General features: G+C 62.5%; 3 protein-coding genes across 5 annotated transcripts in view; 1 reads left to right on the forward strand and 2 right to left on the reverse strand.

The window, feature by feature from the left end:
* Positions 1 to 2,874: 2,874 nt before the first annotated feature.
* On the reverse strand, positions 2,875 to 8,259 carry VWA1 (von Willebrand factor A domain containing 1). Its single transcript, XM_046663453.1, has 4 exons — positions 8,083 to 8,259; positions 6,406 to 6,963; positions 4,363 to 4,641; positions 2,875 to 4,248 (listed from the first exon to the last, which is right to left on the reverse strand). Exons 1-4 carry the CDS (start codon positions 8,153 to 8,155, stop codon positions 3,911 to 3,913), a joined length of 1,248 nt encoding a protein of 415 aa, XP_046519409.1. The 5' UTR covers positions 8,156 to 8,259; the 3' UTR covers positions 2,875 to 3,910.
* A 6,646-nt stretch (positions 8,260 to 14,905) lies between these two features.
* On the reverse strand, positions 14,906 to 18,467 carry TMEM88B (transmembrane protein 88B). Of its 2 annotated transcripts, XM_046663187.1 has the most exons (3): positions 18,119 to 18,467; positions 16,533 to 17,485; positions 14,906 to 15,367 (listed from the first exon to the last, which is right to left on the reverse strand). In XM_046663187.1, the coding sequence occupies exons 2-3, from the start codon at positions 16,806 to 16,808 to the stop codon at positions 15,107 to 15,109; spliced, it is 537 nt and encodes a 178-aa protein (XP_046519143.1). In that variant the 5' UTR covers positions 16,809 to 17,485; positions 18,119 to 18,467; the 3' UTR covers positions 14,906 to 15,106. The 2 variants fall into 2 exon arrangements, with proteins under 2 accessions (XP_046519143.1, XP_046519144.1); XM_046663188.1 differs by lacking the exon at positions 18,119 to 18,467 and having other exon boundaries at positions 16,533 to 17,612.
* Positions 18,468 to 19,801: 1,334 nt separating this feature from the next.
* ANKRD65 (ankyrin repeat domain 65) overlaps positions 19,802 to 20,409 on the forward strand; it is a 3,841-nt gene continuing 3,233 nt past the window's right edge. The window contains exons 1-2 of one of the 2 annotated variants that reach the window (XM_046662785.1): positions 19,802 to 19,954; positions 20,152 to 20,357. In XM_046662785.1, the coding sequence (XP_046518741.1) occupies positions 20,152 to 20,357 (206 nt within the window). In that variant the 5' untranslated portion in view covers positions 19,802 to 19,954. Of the gene's footprint in view, positions 19,955 to 19,985; positions 20,358 to 20,409 lie in introns of those variants that run through there. The other variant, XM_046662784.1, reaches the window with a different exon arrangement.

The following is a 20,409-nucleotide window of genomic DNA, read 5'->3' on the forward strand; positions in this document are numbered from 1 at the left end:
CAGGGGCTGGCCCTGTAGTAGAAGAGGCAGTGGGAGCAGGAGCTGGCCAGGGCTCCAGCTGTGTGGTGAGTTGAGAAGCTCATGGCTCTCACCTCTTCCCCTGGACAGTGCTGTGCACCCACGTGTGACACCAGAGCCGGGTGGGTCCTGGCCTCCACTCCTGCGGATGCTGTGGTCAGGACCTCAGGCAGGCCGCTGGCCACCCACTGCTCTCCCTCCCTGTGCCTCTCCCCACACCTGCTGGGGACAGGGTTCTTCTTCCCGCAAAGTTTTCAACATCTATGGATAAGATGATGTAATTTGTCATGGATGTGTTCACCCACATTTCTGAAACGTGGGCAGTTAGTTGCAAGTGTTTTAATTCCTAGTGAGAAATGTGTCAGTGAATAAGGGATGCCCCAAACCCCACCCAGGAGACCTCAGCCCTCCACCTTCCTGAGAATGGCAGACGGCTCGAGAGCCCCCTGCCCAGGGCTGGCAGCCAGGAGCACCCTCCACCGCCTCCTCTCTGTTGCTGGGGCTGGGTCCACCTCCCACCCAAGGGGCAGGGTCTCCCTTGTGCCCCCATCTTACCACTGTCACCTCTAAGGGGAGACAGCACTTCCACTGGCATTTCTTATTGTTGTTTTAATGGATGTTGGAAGAAAATTTTTCATCCCAGAAAAAAGGGGCAAACATACAGCTGTCACACTTGAGCTTCGATTTTCCTAAACCGTCCCCTCTCCCCAGCAGGAGGCCATGAGGACTCACGTGTCCCCACGTGGGGTTGTGCTTCTGGACTTGACGTTTATTACCGTCACCATGGAAACAGCTCGTGCTCGAGTCACCAACTGGCTGCACTACCCACTGGTGGATGCCCCACTTCCTGGAGACCTTGACGCCATACCCTGCCAGCCTCCCACCTTCTCACAGACAGCTTTCATCCGAGAGCTGGCGGAGCTGGAAAGCCGGAACCTGGCCCTCGCGGCTCCCCCTCTGTCAGGTGAGCCCCATGCAGGACCAAGTGAGGCGCAGCCTTGGCGAAAGCCTCAGAGTTCTCCCCGTCAATGAGGGATGGCAGCAGCAGCCCTTCCCTCGCGGGGTGTGAGAGCCAGCGGATGTGAGAGCTGCCAAGTGGGCGGCCACCCTCACCCCCGTGCTGCACAGGAGCCTCCCCTTGGAGTCCCCTCCTCCTGGGGTCCCCCCATGGTGGCCAGGCTCTTCCCGGTCCCACCCTGTCCTGCCATGTGGACGTCTGCCTGCCTGCCCCGCAGATCACAACCTCTTGCTTTTCTTGCCTCGACCACGAGCAACCACAGCACAGCCCTTTCTGATTTCCAGGTATGTGTCGGGAAGTTCTTGGTTGCCTTGTGAAGTGGCATGTCAGTCCTGGCAGGCCTCAGCCTCGGCCCCAGACCCAGAGTACACCGAGGAGTCAGGGCCTGCAGGTCAGGGGAGGTGGAGTGTGCAGGGGGGACCAGGACAAAATTGTTTCCCGGAGAATGTTCCCAGATGGAGCGCAGACTCAAGGACCTTTAAAAATTGCCTGGGACGATGCCAGGGGCAGGGCTTCGGCGATAAGGGCTTCCAGGAGAGGGTTTCCTTGGCTGGAGATGGGTGTGGGGGCTCCTCTCAGTGGGCCTCAGCATCCAGCAGAGATGAAGTAAAGCCAGAGCCTTCTCCAGGGGCTGGGGGCGTGTGCCTTCCAGCTGCTCTGCCCTCTCCAGGGATTGAGGGCGTGTTTCGGGGGAAGGAGCTCACCACTAAGCTTGTCTAGAGTGTGTGGCTGCGCTGTCAGGAAAGGACCCACCAGCACTCTCGTGCTTTTTCTCCCACTACCTGCATGGTGCTCCACAAGCCTGGCCTGGGGCTCAGTGTCGGCAGGGGACCCATCCGAGTGGCTAATGGGCTTGGACCACTGAGCACCCAGGGAACTGGGGTGGGGGACACAGCCCTGCTTAGGGGCATTCTGCCCCTTGGGGGCAGATCAGGCCCAAGTCCCAGGCTGAAGTCAGCTGCCTGCTGACCACTGGTCAGGTGTAAAGAGAAACATGCAGTGGCCACACAGGCCACAGTCCCACTCAGGCTTTCCTGGGCTTGACTTGAGGGGGTCGGGGGAGGGGGGATGGAGGAGAAACCCAACACTCACTCAGCTGTGGCCCCCCCCACCGAATTTGGCCTGGCCACACCCTGCCATCTGTCCCTGAGGCCCTGGCCCCCATTCCCACTCTGCTCACACAGGCAGGGTGAGTTTGTCTCTTTGCCATTGTCACATAGGCAAACCCTGGGCTTAGGCACAGCTGACCCCCAAAACGCCCAGCACGCTGAGCTAGTGGGGGTGCTGGCCTTGGGCCCCTGGGCAGGGCCCTGACGATGCTCAGAGTCAGCCTCTTGGGAAACGGCAGCAGGCCAGCTGGCTCGAAGGCTGCCCCTGCACACACGTGGCACACACGCCTGCCAAGCCCGAGCAGACTGAGAATGTGTCAGGGGCCCCAAGAGCACCTCTCTCCCTGCAGTTGCCTGGAGTAGGGGCTCTGTTTCCCACTAGCCGGGCCAGTGGAGAGTCAAGCTGCAGTTGAGGGGGTCTTGCCAGCAGAGGGCACCCTGGGCGCAAGGCTGTGCTGGGGGCAGCCCTGCAGAGCCAGGCGAGCTGTCCAAGCGTTCCAGTAACTGCGGTCCAAACCAGAGTCCTGGTCCACAGAAACCGGCCTGGGTCCTTGAGGAGGTGCACAGGGGGCCACAGGAGGCATGGTGGTGTGCATCCTGGTGGCGGGAGGACGGCTCCCCCTCTGCTTCCCCGGCACCAGCCAGGGCACCATCGGTCCTCCACCAGAGACCTTTCACAGGCTAGTGTGTTTCAACAAGGAGTAAAGCACTCTAAGGAGACTGCAGGGCTCAGCTTACATCTGATTTACTGTATTGTAAAGTCTGGGATGTTAGTGGGGAGGGGGCAAAGTGAGCACTGAGCTGGTGCAGGCAGAGGTGGACGTGCCTGGTGGGGCTGAGGGGCAGCAGTGCTGCATGCCCTTGGGACTTGTCTGGTGGCCCCAGGATAGTCAGTAGTGACAGAAGGTGGGATCAGAAGATGCTGCAGAGAATCGCTGGGGTGAACTCACCCAGGAGAACCTTGTTTGTTGCCCTCCCCCCACCCCAGAAGCAGGCAAGTCTCTCTGCCAGTGCTGGCCTTAGGGCCCAGCAGGGGCAAGGAGCTCTCCTGTCTCCAGGGTCCTGAATGCCAGGCTCTGGTCCCGTTCCTCCCAAAGGTGTCATCTGCATCCCAGGTGGCTGTAGCTGGCCCCATCAGAGTCCTGGGCAGGAAGACTGCCTTTCCACCCACTCAGCCACTGACCACACCATCAACCTCCCAGCACTCCTCCCTGCCCTTTCCCAAATCCTCTCCCCTCCAGGAAGCCTTAGGGACCTGGCCAGAGCCAGCTCCTCCCCTTCCTCATCCACCTTCTATCGGCATCCACGACTTAAGTGGCCATGGGGACTCAGCGTCCAGCCGGACCACGCTCCCTCGAACCAATGCCAGCCGTTGCCACCAGAGCGACTGGCCTTTCACATAAGGGCCTTTCTCCGCTCCTGGGCCCAGGGCCAGTCCTGGGGCTTATGTTCTCAACCCGCCCCCTAGACTTCCTGTCCATCTCCCACTGAATCCTGCCCAAAAGATACCACCGAGTGCCCAGCTCTGGGCCAGGCAGGGGAGGGGTCGAGACGGCACGCGCTGCTGCCAGGGCTGCAGCGGAGGGTCCGGCCGGGAGTTAGGCGAGGCCCGCCTGGATGGCAGACGCCCGAGCAGGGAGCCCTCCGGCCGCGGAGGAGGACTAGGGCGTCAGGCTCGGCCAGCACCCCCACCCCCCGGGCAAGACCTGGGTTTCGGCAGCGGGCTCGGGAGAAGGGGGCCCTCGGGTGGGCGGGGGCGGCCGGCTCACGGCTCGCGGCCCCCGGATCCCGGCGGCGGGGGGCGCGGGGCGCGGCTGCGCTCGCCGTCGGGCGTGCAGGCCTTGGCCGACAGCGCCCTCTCGCGGCCGGAGCGGAAGGCCGCCGTCACGGTCACCAGGTAGGCGGTGCCGGGCGCCAGGCCCTGCAGCGTGGTGCTGTTGCGTCCCGCGGGCACCTCCACGCGCTGCGCCGCGCCGCCCCGCAGCGGCCCAAACTGCACGTGGTAGCCGAGCGCGGCGGCCGGGCCCAGCGCCGGGGCCCAGCTCACCCGCAGGCTGCGCGGCCGGGCGTGCGAGATGACGATGCGCTCCGGCCCGGCCTCCTCTGCGGGGGAAGCGCCCGTGAGCTGGGGGCCCAGCCCCGCGCCTCCGCCCCGCACGCCCGACCCAGCCCCGCGCCCCTGCCCCGCGCCCCACATGCGCCCCGACCCCGCCTCACCCGGCAGTGTGCGCACCCGCAGGTGCTGCGGCCTCACGAGGCGCACGTTGGACTCGGGCACCAGCGCCACGTCGTAGTCCGTGTCGGGGTCGAGGCCAGTCCAGGCCCAGCCGGTGGTGTTCCCAGGCAGCTGCTGGCGGCGCGCAGTCACCGGCTTGGCGCTGGGCGCCAGCTCCAACACATAGTAGCCCGAGTCAGCGGTCAGCAGGGGCGGCCAGGCCAGGCGGAAGCCGCTGGACGTGACCTCAGAGGCGTGGAGGTGCTGCGGCTGCATGGCATCTGCGGGGGGTGCAGGTGGTCAGGGAACGGAGGTCGCCTCCTTGTGCCCAGGCCTGGGGCCCTGACCATTGACTCAGGGAAGACCCTGGGGTCGGAGGCAGGGGTAAGGGCCACTTGGCCAGGGAGATGCAGGGTCTAGGAGCTGGGCAGGCAGGCCAGCCTCTACATGCCCCGAGCAGATGCTAATGATATGCAAACTGGTGATTGGAGGGGAGGGGAGGACGAGACTCAAGTGCAGGCCCCAACACAGGCCCCATCAGGAGCTTCCCTGTCTGCCCACACCCCAAACCCAAACCAGTGAGGAACTATAGTAGCCACCACCTAGCCAGTCCAGTGGCCTGAACAATGACCCCTCAAAGGTGGCAGGGCCCAAGATGGTGTCTGAGAACAGAGAACTAGCCCCCTGCCCAGCCTGAATGGCCAGCACAGGATCTGGGTTCAGGTCAGCTCTGGACAGTCAAGGCAAAGGGAGGCCAATGGTGCAGCCAGGAAATGGGAGGCCACTCAGGACGCCCTGAAGGGTGGTGGAGTTGTGACAACTCCAGGAGCAGCTAGACTTGGGGTTCAGCAGGATGCTGCGTGCCTCAGGTCCCCAGGAGAGTGTGGTGGGGGGCACTCCAGAGGGAGCCCCAAACATGTGTTACTCCTGAGCCTGTGACACCAAGTACCACACGGCTGATAAATGTCAGGCTGATAAATGTCTGGGATCCTGGTGCTTCCTCCGTTAGTGCCTAGTGCCCCAGCTGCAGCCTGGCACTCACTCTCCTGCCCATGCCCCACACTTACACCCCACCCTCAACCCCAGGAGCCCCCATCCTACTGCCTCACTGCCCAGCAGCCTGGGTCATTCTCTTCCAGCTGCTTGCCTTTTCTCCTGCTATCCCCTCCAAGCTCAGCCACAGTGATTGACCCAGGGACCACCAGGGACCAGGTCCCTGGGGGAAATCTTCAGAAGGATCCTCTACCCCCTCCCACCCACCATCCAACACCTCCCAGTTTCGGGTGAATGATTAACCCACAGGCGGAGACTGGGGAAGAACCCTGGGGTTAGTGGCATTTTTCAGTGGCCACAGCAGGCTGAGCCAGTGACCAGGCCCATCATCTCCAGTCCCTCCCCCTGCGGGGTTTGGTTTAGGGGGATGAGGAGGTCCAGAAGAAAGCCAGTGGCGAGCTACTAGTCCCTCCCTTGTCCGGCCGCCTCTCCAGCAATCCCTACAACCGCCTGCAGCACAAACCCACTCAAACTCTTCTGTGGCTATCCTCACCCCCGAGCAGTGGGGCCCGAGTTCTCTGTCAGGAAATCTCAGCCCTTCCTACCCTCTCCCCTCTCCAGGTGTGGTGGCCCAGCACAGGTCCAGGAGCGAGTGCTGCCCATCTGCAGAGTCCTCAGGCTTGGAACCTCCTTGCTCTTCCTCTACACTTAGCAACATCCCACCAGGGCAGCCCTTGAGTCCCTCAGCCCAGACCAGGCTCCCCGCTCCGTGGGCCTCCAGCTCTGGTCTGGGCCCATCAGCAGAGAACTCCACCTGGGATGTTTACTCAGGCCAGCCCCTCTGTCCACCACAGCCCAGGTAGTGGGGCGCACGGTTGGAATGTGTCCCTGGAGAATGCAAGGAGAAGCTGTGTGTGCGTAACCTCCCCACTGATCCCTGGGGAGCACCGCAGTCCCGCAGCCCTGACCCCTGTTCCAGGCAATGAGTCCTTCCTGAAGTCACCCCAGCTCTCCTCCTAGGTTCCCCCCAGGCCCTGCTTCCTCCCACCTACCAAGAATGGAGCCCCTCAGCTCCTGGGCAATGATGTGCAGGTCGTCCACATCAACAAAGTGCAGGTGCTTCTCAGCGGGGGCCGAGGCAGCGGCTGACAGCTCCAGGAGGTTGCCACGGCCAGTGCTGACAATGAAGATGGTAACACCCAGGTCCTTCAGCTCCTGCATGGGGGGCCCCATGGGGTCGCTGGAGCCGCCGTCTGTTACCCACACCAGCACCTTGGGCACCCCGGGCCGGGCACCGGCCTCTTCGGCAAATAGCTGCTCCTTGGCGTATGCCAGTGCCAGGCCAGTGTTGGTGTCGCCCATGCGCTGGGTTGCAGCACGGATGGCATCCTGGACAGCCGCGCCTGAGCTGTGCTGGTTGAAGGGGAACTCGGTGTGCGGCCAGCTGCCCACATGCACCAGGCTGGCACGCAGGGCCTCAGGGCCCAGGGGCAGTGGGGCTGCCAGCTGCCCCAAAAACTCCCGAACTCGGGAAAACTCATAGTGAGACACACTGGCCGAGCTGTCCAACAGAAACAGCAGGTCCCCCTGGGGGGCAGATGCTGGGGGGCCTGGGGGAAAGGGGAAGGGTTCAGCCTCAGGTGGTGGCCTCCAGACAGCCCACACCCAGGGCAGAACCCCCAGGGCCCGAGCTTTCCCTGAGCTGGCGCTTGCCCTCATCCACGTAGGCCCTGAAAGCCCGCTGGGTCCCAACCCAAAGGCCCTGGGAGGGGCACCCCAGGGTGGGGGAGAGGGTTCCAGCTCTGCACCCTCGCCATGTACCTGGGGCGCTCTCTGGGCTCATGTCTCATTTATAAAGGAGAGCTGACCCCTCCAAACCCCCACACCCTCCCTTTCCTCCGCAGACACCAATGGTCTTGGCCCAGCCCCCAAGAGTGGTGGTTTGACAGACCTGGGCCACCGGGGCTGCTCGCTCAGGCTCGACATCCAGAGAAGCAGCCCCCAGGGGGGACTTCAGCCACACAGCTCAGCCTCAGGTGAGGCAACTGGGGGAGGGGGGGCGGGGTGCAAAGCAGCTGGGAAGACTGGGGGCAGAGGTGGAGGGACAGGGAAGACACAGCAGTGATCACAGCCCCTCCCACAGCCCAGATGGCCTGGCTGGAGTCGTGACCCCACTTACAGATGACGTCACCCCTCCCCTGGCCCCCATCCTCTGCTCCATCTGGACCCCGGAGGCAGGTGATCTGCTGCAGCAGCCCCTACTGGGCCTCCCCTTCCTCCTGGCACCCTGGGGGGCATATGGGCCCCTCCACCACTGGGCTATGGGCAGACGCGGGCTGGGGTGTCTCGGTTCTGGTTGGGCCTTACGGCCTCAGTTTCCTCTAATCCGGTGGGGGGACTCCAACCTTGTTACCATCCTTCTACTAAGGGTCATTCCCAGGAGAGGGAACCTGAGGCAGGGACAGACCCCCGACGGACACTTCCCCGTCCTGGGCCAGGGCCCACGATCCCCCACAGATGCCGGGGTGGGGGCAAACGGCGGCCTCCACGCCCCGGCGCTCGGTGGAGCCGCCTGGGGCACCTGGGTCCGCCCGCCGCAGGTGGGTGGGGTGCACCGCCGGCCGCCCCGCCCCGCTCCGTGGCCGCGGGAGGGGAGCGACGGCCCGCGCAGGCGGCGGGGGTGGAGGGGGCGCGGGAGCCGGAGCCCCGCCTGGCCCCGCCGCACTCACCACGCTCCGCGCCGCTCCGCGCCAGCGCCAGCCTCAGGCTCAGGGCCAGGCTGAGCGCCGTCCAGGGCAGCATCGCGCGCGACGGGACGGGCGCGCTCGGCCTGCGCTCGCCGCTCGCTCGCTCCGGGGCTGCAGGGCGCGCCGCCGCGCGGCCGGCCCGGGCCCCGCCCCCGGAGGCTCCGCCCCCAAAGGGCCCGCCCCCGCGAGGCCCCGCCCCGGCGCGCTCGCCCCGCGTGCCGAGACGCACAGCCTCCGGGGAGGCGCGCACACGGAGGGACCCAGACGCGCAGCGACGCGCTGGCGTGCACGCACACACGCGCTGTATGCTCCCTGGCTAGCTGTGGGGCTGTGGGGTCGTAGGGTCCGCCCTGCCCCCTGCCCCCAGCCAGCGGGGAGCAGGGAGCCACCAAGCTGGGTCATCCCCAGGCCCACTGCCCGTGGCTCCGCAGTGCTGGGAGTCCCTGAAGCCAGGCTCCAGAGGACCTTGGTGGGGGTGACACCAAGAACAGCCTCCTCCGCAAGGCTCCGGCCCTGGGCTTGGCTCAGCCACAGGGCTGAGGGAGGGGTAGGTGTCTAGGGTCTGGGACATGTGCCCCCAAGGACTGACCAACAGGGATTGGAAGGGCCGAACTTAGGACGAAGGGCATTGGGAGGGAACAGAAGCCTGAGACACTTGAGGGGGAGCTTCTTGGGGGACAAAAAGCCCCCTCCCACTTGGCTTCTTGGAGGAAGAGCCATAGGAGGAGGGGATGGCTGGTTCAGGCCCTGTCCAGTGTGACCATGCTGGGCCTATTGCTGCTCATATACACCCCGCCCAGTGAGGGGCCCAGGACCAGGGCTGAGGTCCAACACGGGACCAAGGATAGACCCCCAGCAGCCCACTGGGGACACCCTCTGGAGGGAACACCCTCTGGAGGGGCCCCTGGTGAGCCAGGAGCCTTGCATCCTGGGATCCTGATGAGGCCAGACCAGAGATGGCTGGCTACAGGGGGCATCCCAAAGGGCACTCAGTCCCCCAGGGCAGATTCCCTGCCCTTAGGTGAGGTGGGGTAGTATCCCCTGGACAGGAGCTGAGGTCCAGGAGAGCCCTCACTCTCCTGGGGGCTCTCCTGGACCTCACTCCTAAGACTCCTTCCTTTGGGGTGACCACTGTCCTCTCCCAGCCACTCTTCTCTGCATAGCTGAGGGGCACAGGTCCCCAGGGCGAGGCGGCAAGGCATCTCTGCCAGGATGTCCTCTCCCTCCCCCCTCCTCAGGAGGATGCTCAGAGACGGATGGGACTCAATGGCTTTCCTTCCTCCCTTTCTGGAAGGTGAGAGCCGCAGGCTGGAGCTCCGACTTTGCCTAAAAAAGGAAGCGGCTCAGCGGAGCCTGAGGAGCTGGGGCAGGAACAAGCAGGAACTGTGTCCCGCCGCCCCCACCCCCTCGCAGGGAATCTTGGCAGTGGCGATGCTGGCTCAGCTCCACAGACCTCGGGCCTCGGCTGGGACCAGAAAATGCCTGGTGCTTCCGCCTGGGCCCCGTGGGGGGAGCAATGGGTTGGGCCCGCAAAGTCCAGGGTGTGCCGCCAGAGGGGTCTCACCTGGCCCCCAGCCCCCCCCAGCACACAAGGCTGACCAGGGCTGCTGTGGGGATGGGGACTGTGAGAAGAGGCCATGGGGGAGGCGGCAGCAGCTGCAGGAGGCCCCGGGGTCCAGCGGGAGGTGACCCAGGGAGCCCTAGGAGAGGCACGCCCAGGTAGACACGGGCAAACATTTCTTGGTTCATCCTCCATCTCCCTGGGCACCCACCTGCCCTGGGCAGGGAGCTGGGCATGGTGGATCCGCCCTGTGGCAAGACAGCAGCTCCCCTGCTGGTCCCCCAGTTCTGCCCGGCAGGCAGGCCCACAGTCACACCTCAGCCTACACTGCTGGGCTGACAGGGAAGTTTCCGTCCCTTCTGGAAAAACTGAGCAGGTCTTCTTGGCTGTGACTCAGGCCCTCGAGGAAGCAGCCACTCTCCTCTCTCTAGCCTCTCCATCAGTGGGAGAAATCACGGGAGGCCCAGCCTCAGGAGTGGTCAGCCAGGGCCTCTACCCAGCCTTGGGTGAGCTTGGCCACCTGCCCTGGCCCAGAGTTCCTGATCAGCTCTGCCCAGAGTCACTCCTGCTGCTCATGCTGAGCTCTTGCCTGACCCCTGGGGGACTCCCATGCCCCCCGCCCCCAGCTCTGCTCTCCTGGCCCCCTGCTCTGCCCTGTGGCCTAGCCAGCCACACTGCCCCCACTGTCAACATCATGGGAAGTCTTATTGCTGTGTCCTGGACCCCCTGAGGGGAGACTGGGCAGATGAAGGGTCTGGGAGGAACATGGGGTCAGCCAGAGGTGCAGTGGTCACGCCAGGGCTGGACTTGAGGCAGACGCTAAGGAAGCACAAATATAACGCTCCGGAAACCTCTCTGAAGGAAGACAGGCCAGGGGGCCAAGTGGCCAGGGAAGGACCGAGCGGCCAGGACACAGTGGGCCCTGGCCCCAGGCTGTCCCTCCCCCAGCCCAGCCCTGCCTGGTCCTGGCGTCCTGGAGACCAAGAGGAAGGAGCTGCCTGCGTGCTGAGGTGGTTCTGTCTCCGCAGCCTTGGCCCAGTCCAGTAGTCCCTAAGCATCACTTCCTGGAGCTGGCCCACCCTGCCCGTCAGTCCACAGGCAGGTGGAGGGGGTTCCCAGAACCCCAGGCACACTGCTCCATGGGCGCCGCCCCTGCCCCACCCGGTCTGCAGGGCGCTCCCTCCTCCGCACAGTCCAGGCCTCTGCAGAGATGAAGGGCCTTTTGTCCCCAGCTCGCTGTGGTCATGCTGACCCCAGGGAAAAGGGCAACTCCCCGAGCCTCTGACCCCACCCGTGACCCCAGCAAGGGCACTCTTGGCCTGAGGGGCAGAGCAGCCTGGGCCCCACCCCCACCCTTCAGGGTGCTGTGTGCTGCTGTTTTTCACACATACACCCATGCACACGCGGCGGGCACACAGAAACAGGAAGAGTGGTGGCTCCCATGGGCCTGGGGCTAGGTTGTTGGGTGAGCTGAGGCCCTCTGACCACACCCCAACAACAAGAAGTGGGGCAGAGGGAGGGGGCAGCCAAGAGCAGCAGGGCCCAGAGGCCCCTTCCACCATCCACCCAGCTGCCCCACCCACACATTCTTCTAGACTCGACCTGCCTGTTTGTGGTCAGGGACACACTAGGGCCTGAGGACTGGTCCTGGGGATCTAGAGGTCCCGTCATCTCACGCCCCAGGAGCCCAGGCCTGCCCGCCGTGGCCCCAGAGCTGATCCTACGCAGTCCCCCTGCTGGCAACAGCCAGGGTGGCAGGGAAGGCAGCTGGTGGGGTGGGCAGCCTGGGCATGGGGTGCCATCCTGTCTGCGTTTGTCCATCATCTCTGTGCTGGGCCCAGCCACAGGCCAGATTCTGCACTGGGGACACCCAGGCACCAGGCAGAGCCCTGTCCTCCCAGCACAGCCAGGCTGGAAGGGGGATGGGCAGTGGCTTGCAAAGTTGCTTATCTACTTATTTTCCCCATGGAGGGTGGGGCCATGTCAGACCAGGTGGTCAGGAGCTGCAGGAAGTGCCAAGACGGCGGGGTGGGGGCAGGCCAGTGTGTGTGAGGACAGTAAGGAGGTCTGGGGGGCAGAAAGGATGAGGGCAGGCTGTAGGGACTTCTCAGGGGAGGTAAGGACTGGTGGCATGTGCAGGGGCAGGGTGGGGGCTGAGGCCAGGCCTCGCCGTCAGAGGTACAACCTAATGGGAGGCAGGGGGTGGGAGGCAGAGAGGAATGCAGGTGTCCAGATCACTCCTGGGTTTTCAGCCTGTGCAGGACTCTGAACAGGTGCCCCTCCCTAGGTGGGAGCCTTAGCTTTGGTTCCCTCTGCCAGAACCTCTGTATCCGGGACATGACCCATGCACCTGCCCCTGCCCCACGCAGGGTCCAGGTGGGCTTGGATGGGGAAGGAGTGAGCAGGGAGAGACAGACCTGTGTCAACACCTTGGTGGGTGGGCTCCCCAGCAGGAGGGGTGGGACACAGGGGGCAGTGGAAAGAGACTTAGCTCTCAGAGCCAGCACTGGGCTCTGCCTGTTGCTACCCAGCGCACCCACGGCAGCTCAGTCCCTGTGCAGCACCCCTTGCCCAGCCCACATACCCGGGTGGGGACAGGGCTCACACCTAGGGGACAGGCTGGGGGAAGGAACTGGCTAAATTCCCTGGACACCTCCTAGCTGCTCACTGCTGTCTGAAGGTGTGCCTGCGGTCACCTGAGCTCTCAGAAAACACTTGTGAATGAATAAATGGCCTTGGGCAGGCCAGGAACCCTTGCAGAGCCCAGTGTCCACAGCTGTGGGGTCAGGACTCACCCTCACCCAGGGCGTGAGGGGAAGGAGACGGGATGCACACATGCACGCACACGCACCCTGGAGGCCCCATGGCCGGGTATGCTCCCATGGGGCAGGGGCACCTGGGGAGAGAGCCTTCCTGCCCAAGGTGGGAGGTCTCTGTCTGGCCCCTCAGTTGCTCAGCACCTCGCCCTGATGTTCCTGACTTCTCTGACAGCTGGCCCCCTAAGGGCAGACCACTAGGCCCCTTCTGTGAACCTCCCACAGCCCCTGCCCCCTGGCAGGTGTTCCTCCTGCGAGCGGGTGGGGCAGAGCTGGGGTGGAGGCAGGTCGCCCCTAGGGTCAGCTGGAGGCCATGCAGGGCGTCAGCGCCAGCCTGGGAAGCTGGGACATACCTTAGGAACCACTGGCTGGGGCAGCTGAGCTCCCACCACGGCCTCCCCACCCCCACCAGGCCCAGCTGTTGTTTTGATGACTCCGGGGCCAGGCGAATCCTCACGAGAGTCCTCATCCTTAACGCCTGGCCAGAGCCTGCCCAGCCCCGGGCAGAAGGGGAAGGAAGGCGGCCTTGAACAGGGGGAAGCTCTTCTTGGGCACGAGGCAGCCAGCCAGACTCCTGTCTGACAGGGCAGACGACTGGAAACCACCGAGAACTCCTGCTGGGCCCGAGCCAGCCACACACCGGGCTCTGTTCAAGGCCATGGAGTGAGCCCTGAGTCTGGTCATGCCCTGAACCCTGAGCCATAACCTTTGGGCATGTCTGAGCCCTGACCCTGCCAGTCACAGGCAGAGCCATGCTGGGAATATGGTGTGCAGGATGCTTTGAAAAGCCTTTCAGCTATCACTAGATTCTGCACGAATTACAGCAAACACACACTTGTTTTTTGTTTTTTTTTTGGTGAGGAAAATTAGCCCTGAGTTAACGTCTGTTGTCAATCATCCTCTTTTTGCTTGAGGAAGATCAGCCCTGAGCTAATATACATGCCAATCTTCCTCCACTTTATATGCAGGTTGTTGCCATAACATGGCTAATGAATGGTGTAAGTCTGTGCCTCGGAGCTAAACCCATGGACGTAGGCTGCCGAAGCGGAGCGCAGGGAACTTAACCACTGTGCCACAGGGCTGGCCCCAACATATGGACATTTTTAATACACTGCTGGGATTACAAGGAAGTAAATATCTCCAAGGTCCCCCCAAAATTAAGCATTAAAAATAAATAAATAAGTAAAAAATTGAAGAATAGTGAGCAGACACCCAGGATGATGAGGGAAACATGGGAAAGCAGAGAATTCCTGAATTCCCTGGACACGGGGATAGAGAGCCATACTGGCCACACTGCAGTCCAGGAAACAAGCGTGGGCCCTTTGCGCAGGCACTTACGACACCAGGACCCCTTCCTCACACAGGAGGGCCCCTGCAGGGATGCACCCTCAGAATGTTCACAGGTAACAGGTGACAATTAAAAAGGAGCAAACGTTCAAAGAAACCATATGTGATTAGTGAGAATCACCAGAAACAACACAAAACAGACTTAGACCCCCAAAGACTAAGGAACTGGAATTGTTAGGTATAGGATATAAAATAACTATATTTTCAAATATATTGAAATGTTCAAGAAATTGAAGCTGGAATCCAAAAAATGAGCATGCACCAAGAGAGCATCAAAAATGATCAGACTTAAGAAGCAAGTATAACTTTTAGATATGATAATAATTACGTTAAATGGAAGAGTTAATCAGCAGATTAGACACAGCCAATGATTTGGTGAACTGGAAAAGGGAGATGAAGAAATGGCCCAGAACCCAGCACAGAGACACAGGAGATGGAAAGCACAAGAGAGAGACGAACTGATGCGGGAGGTAGAGAAAACAGCTAAAGCTTTCATTTCATAGGAGTCCCCAAGAGAGAACAAGTAGAATGAATGAGACGGAATTGAAGAGATAATGGCTGAGAACTCTCCAGATGTGATGAGAGACATGAGTCCGAGGAAACAGAGAACACAGGGTATACCAAGCGGGTAAATAAGAACACACACACAGCTACAAACATGCTTAAAACCACAGAACTCGAGAGACAGAGACGATCTTGAAATTACCCGGAGAGAACAGACGGCGCCCTTACTCCGGCGCCTATCTGAATGCTAACCCCGTCACAAGCTGAGCCCTGACCGGTCGCAGGATGAACTCTAACCTGCTCTCAGGCTGAGCCCTGACCGGTCGCAGGATGAACTCTAACCTGCTCTCAGGCTGAGCTCTGACCGGTCGCAGGATGAACTCTAACCTGCTCTCAGGGTGAGCCCTGACCGGTCGCAGGATGAACTCTAACCTGCTCTCAGGCTGGGAGCAGAAGCCAGGAAGGCCGGCTTTCTCTGAGCCTGGCCACGCGCCCTGCTCTGACAGCCATCTCCCCGTCCCCCGGGCTCCGCAGCCTCCCCGCAGCGCGGGTCCTGGGGGTGGGGAAGGGCCGACGCCGCGCGGGGGAGTCCGGTGCCATCTCGCGGCTGCTCGGAGCACTGCACATCGAGCCGCGCCGCAGGCACGCGATTTCTGGGCCGGGATCCCGACACAGACCCCGAGCTCGCCAGCCTGGGGTCATCTTATGGGGGTCACAGGGGAGCTAGGGCCTCCCAGGATCCAGAGGTCTCGGGGTCCTTTGGAGAGGCCTCTAGGGGTCACATCCAGGCGCAGAGCTGCTCCTCCCCGTCGGTGGGGCGTCCTGCCCGCCCCCCGTTGCCGGACCCTGGGTGGTGGCTGGGTCCGGGGTTCCAAGGAGGGGGCGGCAGCAGCAGGCGGAGGCGCCGGGCCAGGCGGGCGCGGGCGGCCGAGGCGAGCACGAGCAGCGGAGGCAGCGAGAGGAAGCCCAGCACGATGAGCGCCGCCGAGCCGCGGTCCGAGAGCAGCGCGCGGCACGCGGGGCGGGGTGCCGGGTGGACCTGGGGACCGGGCGCGGTCAGGCGGGGCGGGGCCGGGCCGAGGTGTGTGTGAGCGTGGGGTGGGGGGGCGGGGGCGGGGCAGGTGGACCTGGGGGCGGAGCCTCAATTCCGGGGCGGAGCCTGTTAGCTGGTGGACCGGGGCGGGGCCTGGGAGAAGGTGGACCCGGGTCTCAACTATGGGGCGGGGTGTATAATAGGAAGCAGGTGGGCAGGGAGAGGCCTCGGGGCGGGGCCAAGGATGGGGCCTATGAGCAAGTGGAGTGGGGTGGGGCCTCAATTGCGGGGCGGGGCCTGGTGGACCCGGGCCAGGCCGGTGGTCAGGCAGGGCTTGGCCCGGCCTGAGGGCTGAGAGTGTGAGGTGTCTGGGGCTGGCTGTGGGCCAGTTTCTGAGTAGAGAACAGGAGATGGGGGACGCAGGCAGTAAATGACACTAGTAGGGAGTCCCTTGAAGGGAAGCTCAGAGAATTGCCGCCTGCCCCCCCCCCCCCCCCCCCCCCCTTCCCCCCCCCCGCTTTCGTCCCTACTCTGCTCTCCCATGCCCTTCCCTATGCTGGCATCTGACCTCGAGCCCCTGCCCGTGGCTGTCACTAGCTGGTGCCACCTTCTCTTCTGCCGCCCTGTGTTCAGTCCCTCTCCCCTGCCTTATGCCTACAGAAAGGGACAAGGGGTCCTGTCTGCCTACATCCTCCCTGCCCCAGACCAAGCCGTAGCCCATTCCACAGGGGGAAACCCAGCCCAAGGCAGCAGGAATCTGCAAGGGGCTGTCTGGGGCGGGGGGGGGGGGCGGTGAGGGGTGGGAAAGGGCTGTGGACTGGTGAAGTTTTGACAATATCTTCATCTTCTCTTCCTGGTACACCCCTCCTCTCCCTACCCAACCCAGCCGTCCAGGCCCTGGTGGCCCCTGGTACAAGGCTGGGAGGCCTCAGGGGAGGGAGGAGCTGTCCCCTCGGGTGACAAACAAAAGCCCTTCTTTTGCTGCGGCCATGTGGGGGGGCTTGGCAGAAGGGCTCTCCAGGGAGGGCACACGTGTCTCTGGGGACAAAGGGGCCATGCTGGAAGGGGGAAGCTTCACTTTCAGCCCCAGGACCCTGAACTTCTACAGGACCCCCACTCCCCAGAAACCCCAGCTAGTCCCCCACCTCCACCCACGGAGGGCTCAGCTCACCCTTGAGTGGCACAGGAATCCCAGGTAGACGACAGCCACTGCCGGGAGCAGCACCAGCAAGAACACGGTCGTGGGCAGCAGCAGGTGGAACAGCAGCCCGGCCAGCACCCGGCCACACAGCAGCAGGGGCCTGAGGCTGCAGATGGCCAGGCCTGCCCACCTTGGGCACATCAGGGCTGAGGCCTGGTGGTCAGGAAGCCTTTGGGGCAGCATGGGTGTCGTGTCTGAAGCACCCCCTCCCTCATCCTCCTCTGCCTCCCTCTCCTGCTTACTCATGTTCTCCTGGCCAGAGGGCCTGGTAGGCTCACAGTGGTGGTTAGATGGCAGGCCTGAAGCCCCCAAGGGTCAACCCTAGGTCCCCAGGTCAGACCCCCTACGCAGACCCCAGCAACCGGATAGTAGACCTAGTTGGAGGGCAGGACCCTGGCCCAGGTAGGTCCAGTCCCGACCATCAGTCTCCAGAGCCACACTCCTGCTTCAGTTTCCCCCACTGCCAGGCTGGACCTCTGTGCCAGGCGACTACAGCTCCCACCCTGGCCGGCCTCTCCAGCCAGTTCCTGAGTGCCCTGGTCAGGGCCTGCACAGCTGTCCATATGGCCCGGCATTAGAGCCCTCCTCTCTCCTGGTCCCGCCCTCTTCCCGCTTCTAGATCCCACACGCGACAACTTCATTTCATAGGTCTGGACTCTGACAACTGCCCCATCACTAGCTGCCACGTAGAGGTCACCACCCACTCCACTTCCCAGCCCCGGCCCCTGCTGGTCCCCTCGTTTCCAGCCCTGCCCCCTCTCAGCCTCAGGAAAAAAGGGAAGATACTGGCTGCCTACACTGTAGGGCTGAAAGGGCACGTGGGCATGCATGTGAAACACTTGATGCAGGACCCAGCACACAGTAGGCACTCAATAACAGCAGGTACGATTCCTGGCATCCTTTGTTTCAGAATCCAATCCAGCCTGAAAACAGTGGGAAGATGTATTGTGTTATTTCAAGTCAGGGGAAGCATTCCCAGCCCCTCTAAAAACCCCAACTAATTTCCCCAAATATTTCTAAAATCCTCCTAACAACTAGGGTTTTCCTGCATGACATACGGCATTTCAAACACCACTTACGTAACCAGCTGACGCTTACACTGAGTTGGTTATCTGCAAGCTGAACGAAGGAGGCCGTGCGGCAGGCAGCCAATGGGAACCAGTTCCCACCCTTCGCTTCGCCCTCCCAACCTTCTCCTGATATCCTCCTAGCCTCTCAAGCTCGCTACCTCCCTTCACACACGTTGGAAGGGGAAGATGACAGCAATCATGCACAGGCCCTGTCAGGACAACGGCTGAGGCTCCCCTGCGGTGCGTGCCAAGCCCTGCTGCCCTGCGCACACACAATTTAACTGTCTTCACTGGCACACGCAGGCCAACATCTTACAGTAGCTGTTTACTTATTCAGATAGTGAATTTGGAGTAGAAAATGTTGCAAATGATAATGTTTGGATAGACACAGTTCAGATGGAGAGGATCCCTACTGTATCTCCTTTCTAAGCCCACCCTGTCCTCAGATCCCTCATTCATTCATTTGCTCATTCGACAAACACTCACTGAGCTCCCACTGTGTGCCAGGCACATCTCTAGACCCCTTGGGTTCAGTGGTGAGTCAGGCCAGCAGAGGCCACTGCCCTGTAGGGGATGGCTCTCGCGGGCGCGCTGCCAGCCTGGCACGAATCCACAGAGGCCACATGAGCAAGCTGCCATGCCTTAGGCTATGGAAGAACATAGGAAGACAGGCCACACAGCTGGCTCTCACTGCCTCCTGCCTTCCAGGAGGCTGTCATGAGGCTCCCATGGCTCTGACGAGGTGTGGGACGTTCCACCACGCCCCCAGGGTGCAGCCGTAGCACAGAAGTGGTTCCTCAGCAACAGGGTGCCCACGCCCCGCAGGGCCACCTGTCATCTGGTTCTGTTCATCTCAGTGCCATCCTGTGGAACAAGAGATGCAGGGAGCTGACATCTCTGCTCATCTTGCTTTTGCTGGCTACTTAAGCAGTAAACGGAATCCACCCAGAGCACATTGCTTCTTTAGCCACTGAATCTGCCAGCCTGTGTGATGTGCCTTGTGGAGCTTTCATTCTAGAAGAGGGAGGCAGACATTTAAAATAAAATAGACAGGTACTTTCGCGGAGTGGTAAGTGCTAAGAAGAAATAAAATGGTCTCGGACAAGGTTGCTTCAGCTTGGGAGTCAGGCTCGAGCATCCCTCTGGGGAGGTGACATCTGAACAGAGTGACTGAGGCTCATGGGGGAGGGTCCATGTGGTGTGAGGGTGGGATGGAGACCCTCAGCCCCTTGCCTGGAGACCCACCCTTGGGGCCTGGCACCTGGAAGGGCTGCTCTCTTAGGGAGGTGGAGGAGGGGCCAAGGCTCTGCTGCCTCTCTCTGGGGGGAGCGGGCAGGGCAAGGCCCTCAGGATACCTCATCCCCGGGAACCTGCGGGGCTGGAGGAGGGCTGGGGTGGGAGTGACCACCCCAAAACTCTGCTGCCTCCTGGTGGACAGTCACAAGAGGCAACTGCAGTGGGGAGACTGCAGGAGCTGGCCGCACCTCCTTCTTCATCTCGTCTCTGGACAGGTGGCCTTACCCAGGGATTGGGGGATGGGAAGGCGTCCTCAAGGCCAGTCCCCCACAGGCTCACCCTGCCCCGGGGTCCCAGAATCAAGGAGGCCCATACTGGAGACCTTGCTCAGGCCCCTCTGGCGGCATCACTTTTCCACCTCCAGATGCAGTTTCTCTCGTAAAAACCCTCCCTTTGCAGTTGAACATTTCTGCTGCCCCGGGGTCCGCCCCTTCATAGCCTCTGCCGACTTGCCTCAACCTACTCTCGAGGGATTTCCTATGCCCCCTCCGATGCAGGTCACCTGCCTGGTGTCCGTGGTGAATACTCTGTCCTCCTGCACCATCTGCGTGGAAGGGAAGGGACCCACCTCACCATGCCCACCTCCCCAGCCTGGAATCAGGAGAGAGGCCAGGCTCCAGCTCCGGGGTGGTCTTAGCCATCAGGGACAGGAGTAGGGGTGAGGGGCAGGACTGAGGGAGGGACACCTCAGGAGTCACGTGGGTGTCTGCCCAGGGGCAAGTTGTGGCACATCAAAGACTGTGCTCCTTGGAGGAACTGCCGTTCATGGGCATGTTCCTGCCTGCCTGGCCTTTGTCTCTGGGCGGGAGGCCAAGCCAGGTCCCCGGCAGTTGGCACGGGAGGAGGAGTGCTGGGGCAGGGGCTGCTGGCAGGCAGTGCCTCCCCTTAAGTTAAACAGGGTGGGGAAGTGGCCCGCAGCCTGGCCCAGGTGGCAGCTCTGCCTCCCCACCCCCCACACTGCTGCAGCTCCAGCCTTCAGAAGGAGTGTCATGAGAGGGCCACTGGGCTGTGGCTGAGCCAAGACCGGTATGGAGAGGACCCCCAGCCAGAGGACAGAGCCTCTGGGCAGACTCCTTCTGGGGGTGACTGGAGTCAAGCCCCTCAGAAGGCTAAGTGGTGGCATGGTCCCCTGGGAGATGAGGAGTCCATATTGGCCTGGGGACACATGGGCCAGGGCTGGCCAGAGGCCTCCAGCATCCATGCAGGATTCCTATTCTTCCAAGATGGACCCTGGGAGCTCTGAGCTGGGGGAGCAGGACCTGACAGAGGAACTGCGGTGGATGGAGCTGGGCTTGGAGGAGGCCCTGGGAGCTGAGACAGAGGGGCCCAGTGTCCTACAGGCCGGGGGGCGCCTGCTGCAGGCCGTGTGGAGGGGTCCTGTGGGCCTGGCTACGCAGCTGCTGCAGCAAGGGGCCAGTGTGGAGGAGAGGTGAGCCCCAGGGCAGGACATGGTCTCTTCACCAGGGAGGGAGGAGGTGGGG

This window comes from Equus quagga, chromosome 5, assembly GCF_021613505.1.
Source record: "Equus quagga isolate Etosha38 chromosome 5, UCLA_HA_Equagga_1.0, whole genome shotgun sequence".
NCBI classification, from domain to species: domain Eukaryota; kingdom Metazoa; phylum Chordata; class Mammalia; order Perissodactyla; family Equidae; genus Equus; species Equus quagga.

What these genes read in the sequence shown, in the direction of transcription:
- VWA1 (XM_046663453.1), bottom strand. Translation starts at nt 8,155, where the DNA reads ATGCTGCCCTGGACGGCGCTCAGCCTGGCCCTGAGCCTGAGGCTGGCG. An exon ending in GCTGAGGGGCTCCATTCTTG is followed by an intron (nt 4,642 to 6,405) that starts GTAGGTGGGAGG and finishes CACCCCCCGCAG; the next exon opens with ATGCCATGCAGCCGCAGCAC. An exon ending in GCGGGTGCGCACACTGCCGG is followed by an intron (nt 4,249 to 4,362) that starts GTGAGGCGGGGT and finishes CTTCCCCCGCAG; the next exon opens with AGGAGGCCGGGCCGGAGCGC.
- TMEM88B (XM_046663187.1), bottom strand. Translation starts at nt 16,808, where the DNA reads ATGAGTAAGCAGGAGAGGGAGGCAGAGGAGGATGAGGGAGGGGGTGCT. An exon ending in GATTCCTGTGCCACTCAAGG is followed by an intron (nt 15,368 to 16,532) that starts GTGAGCTGAGCC and finishes CCCGGTCCCCAG; the next exon opens with GTCCACCCGGCACCCCGCCC.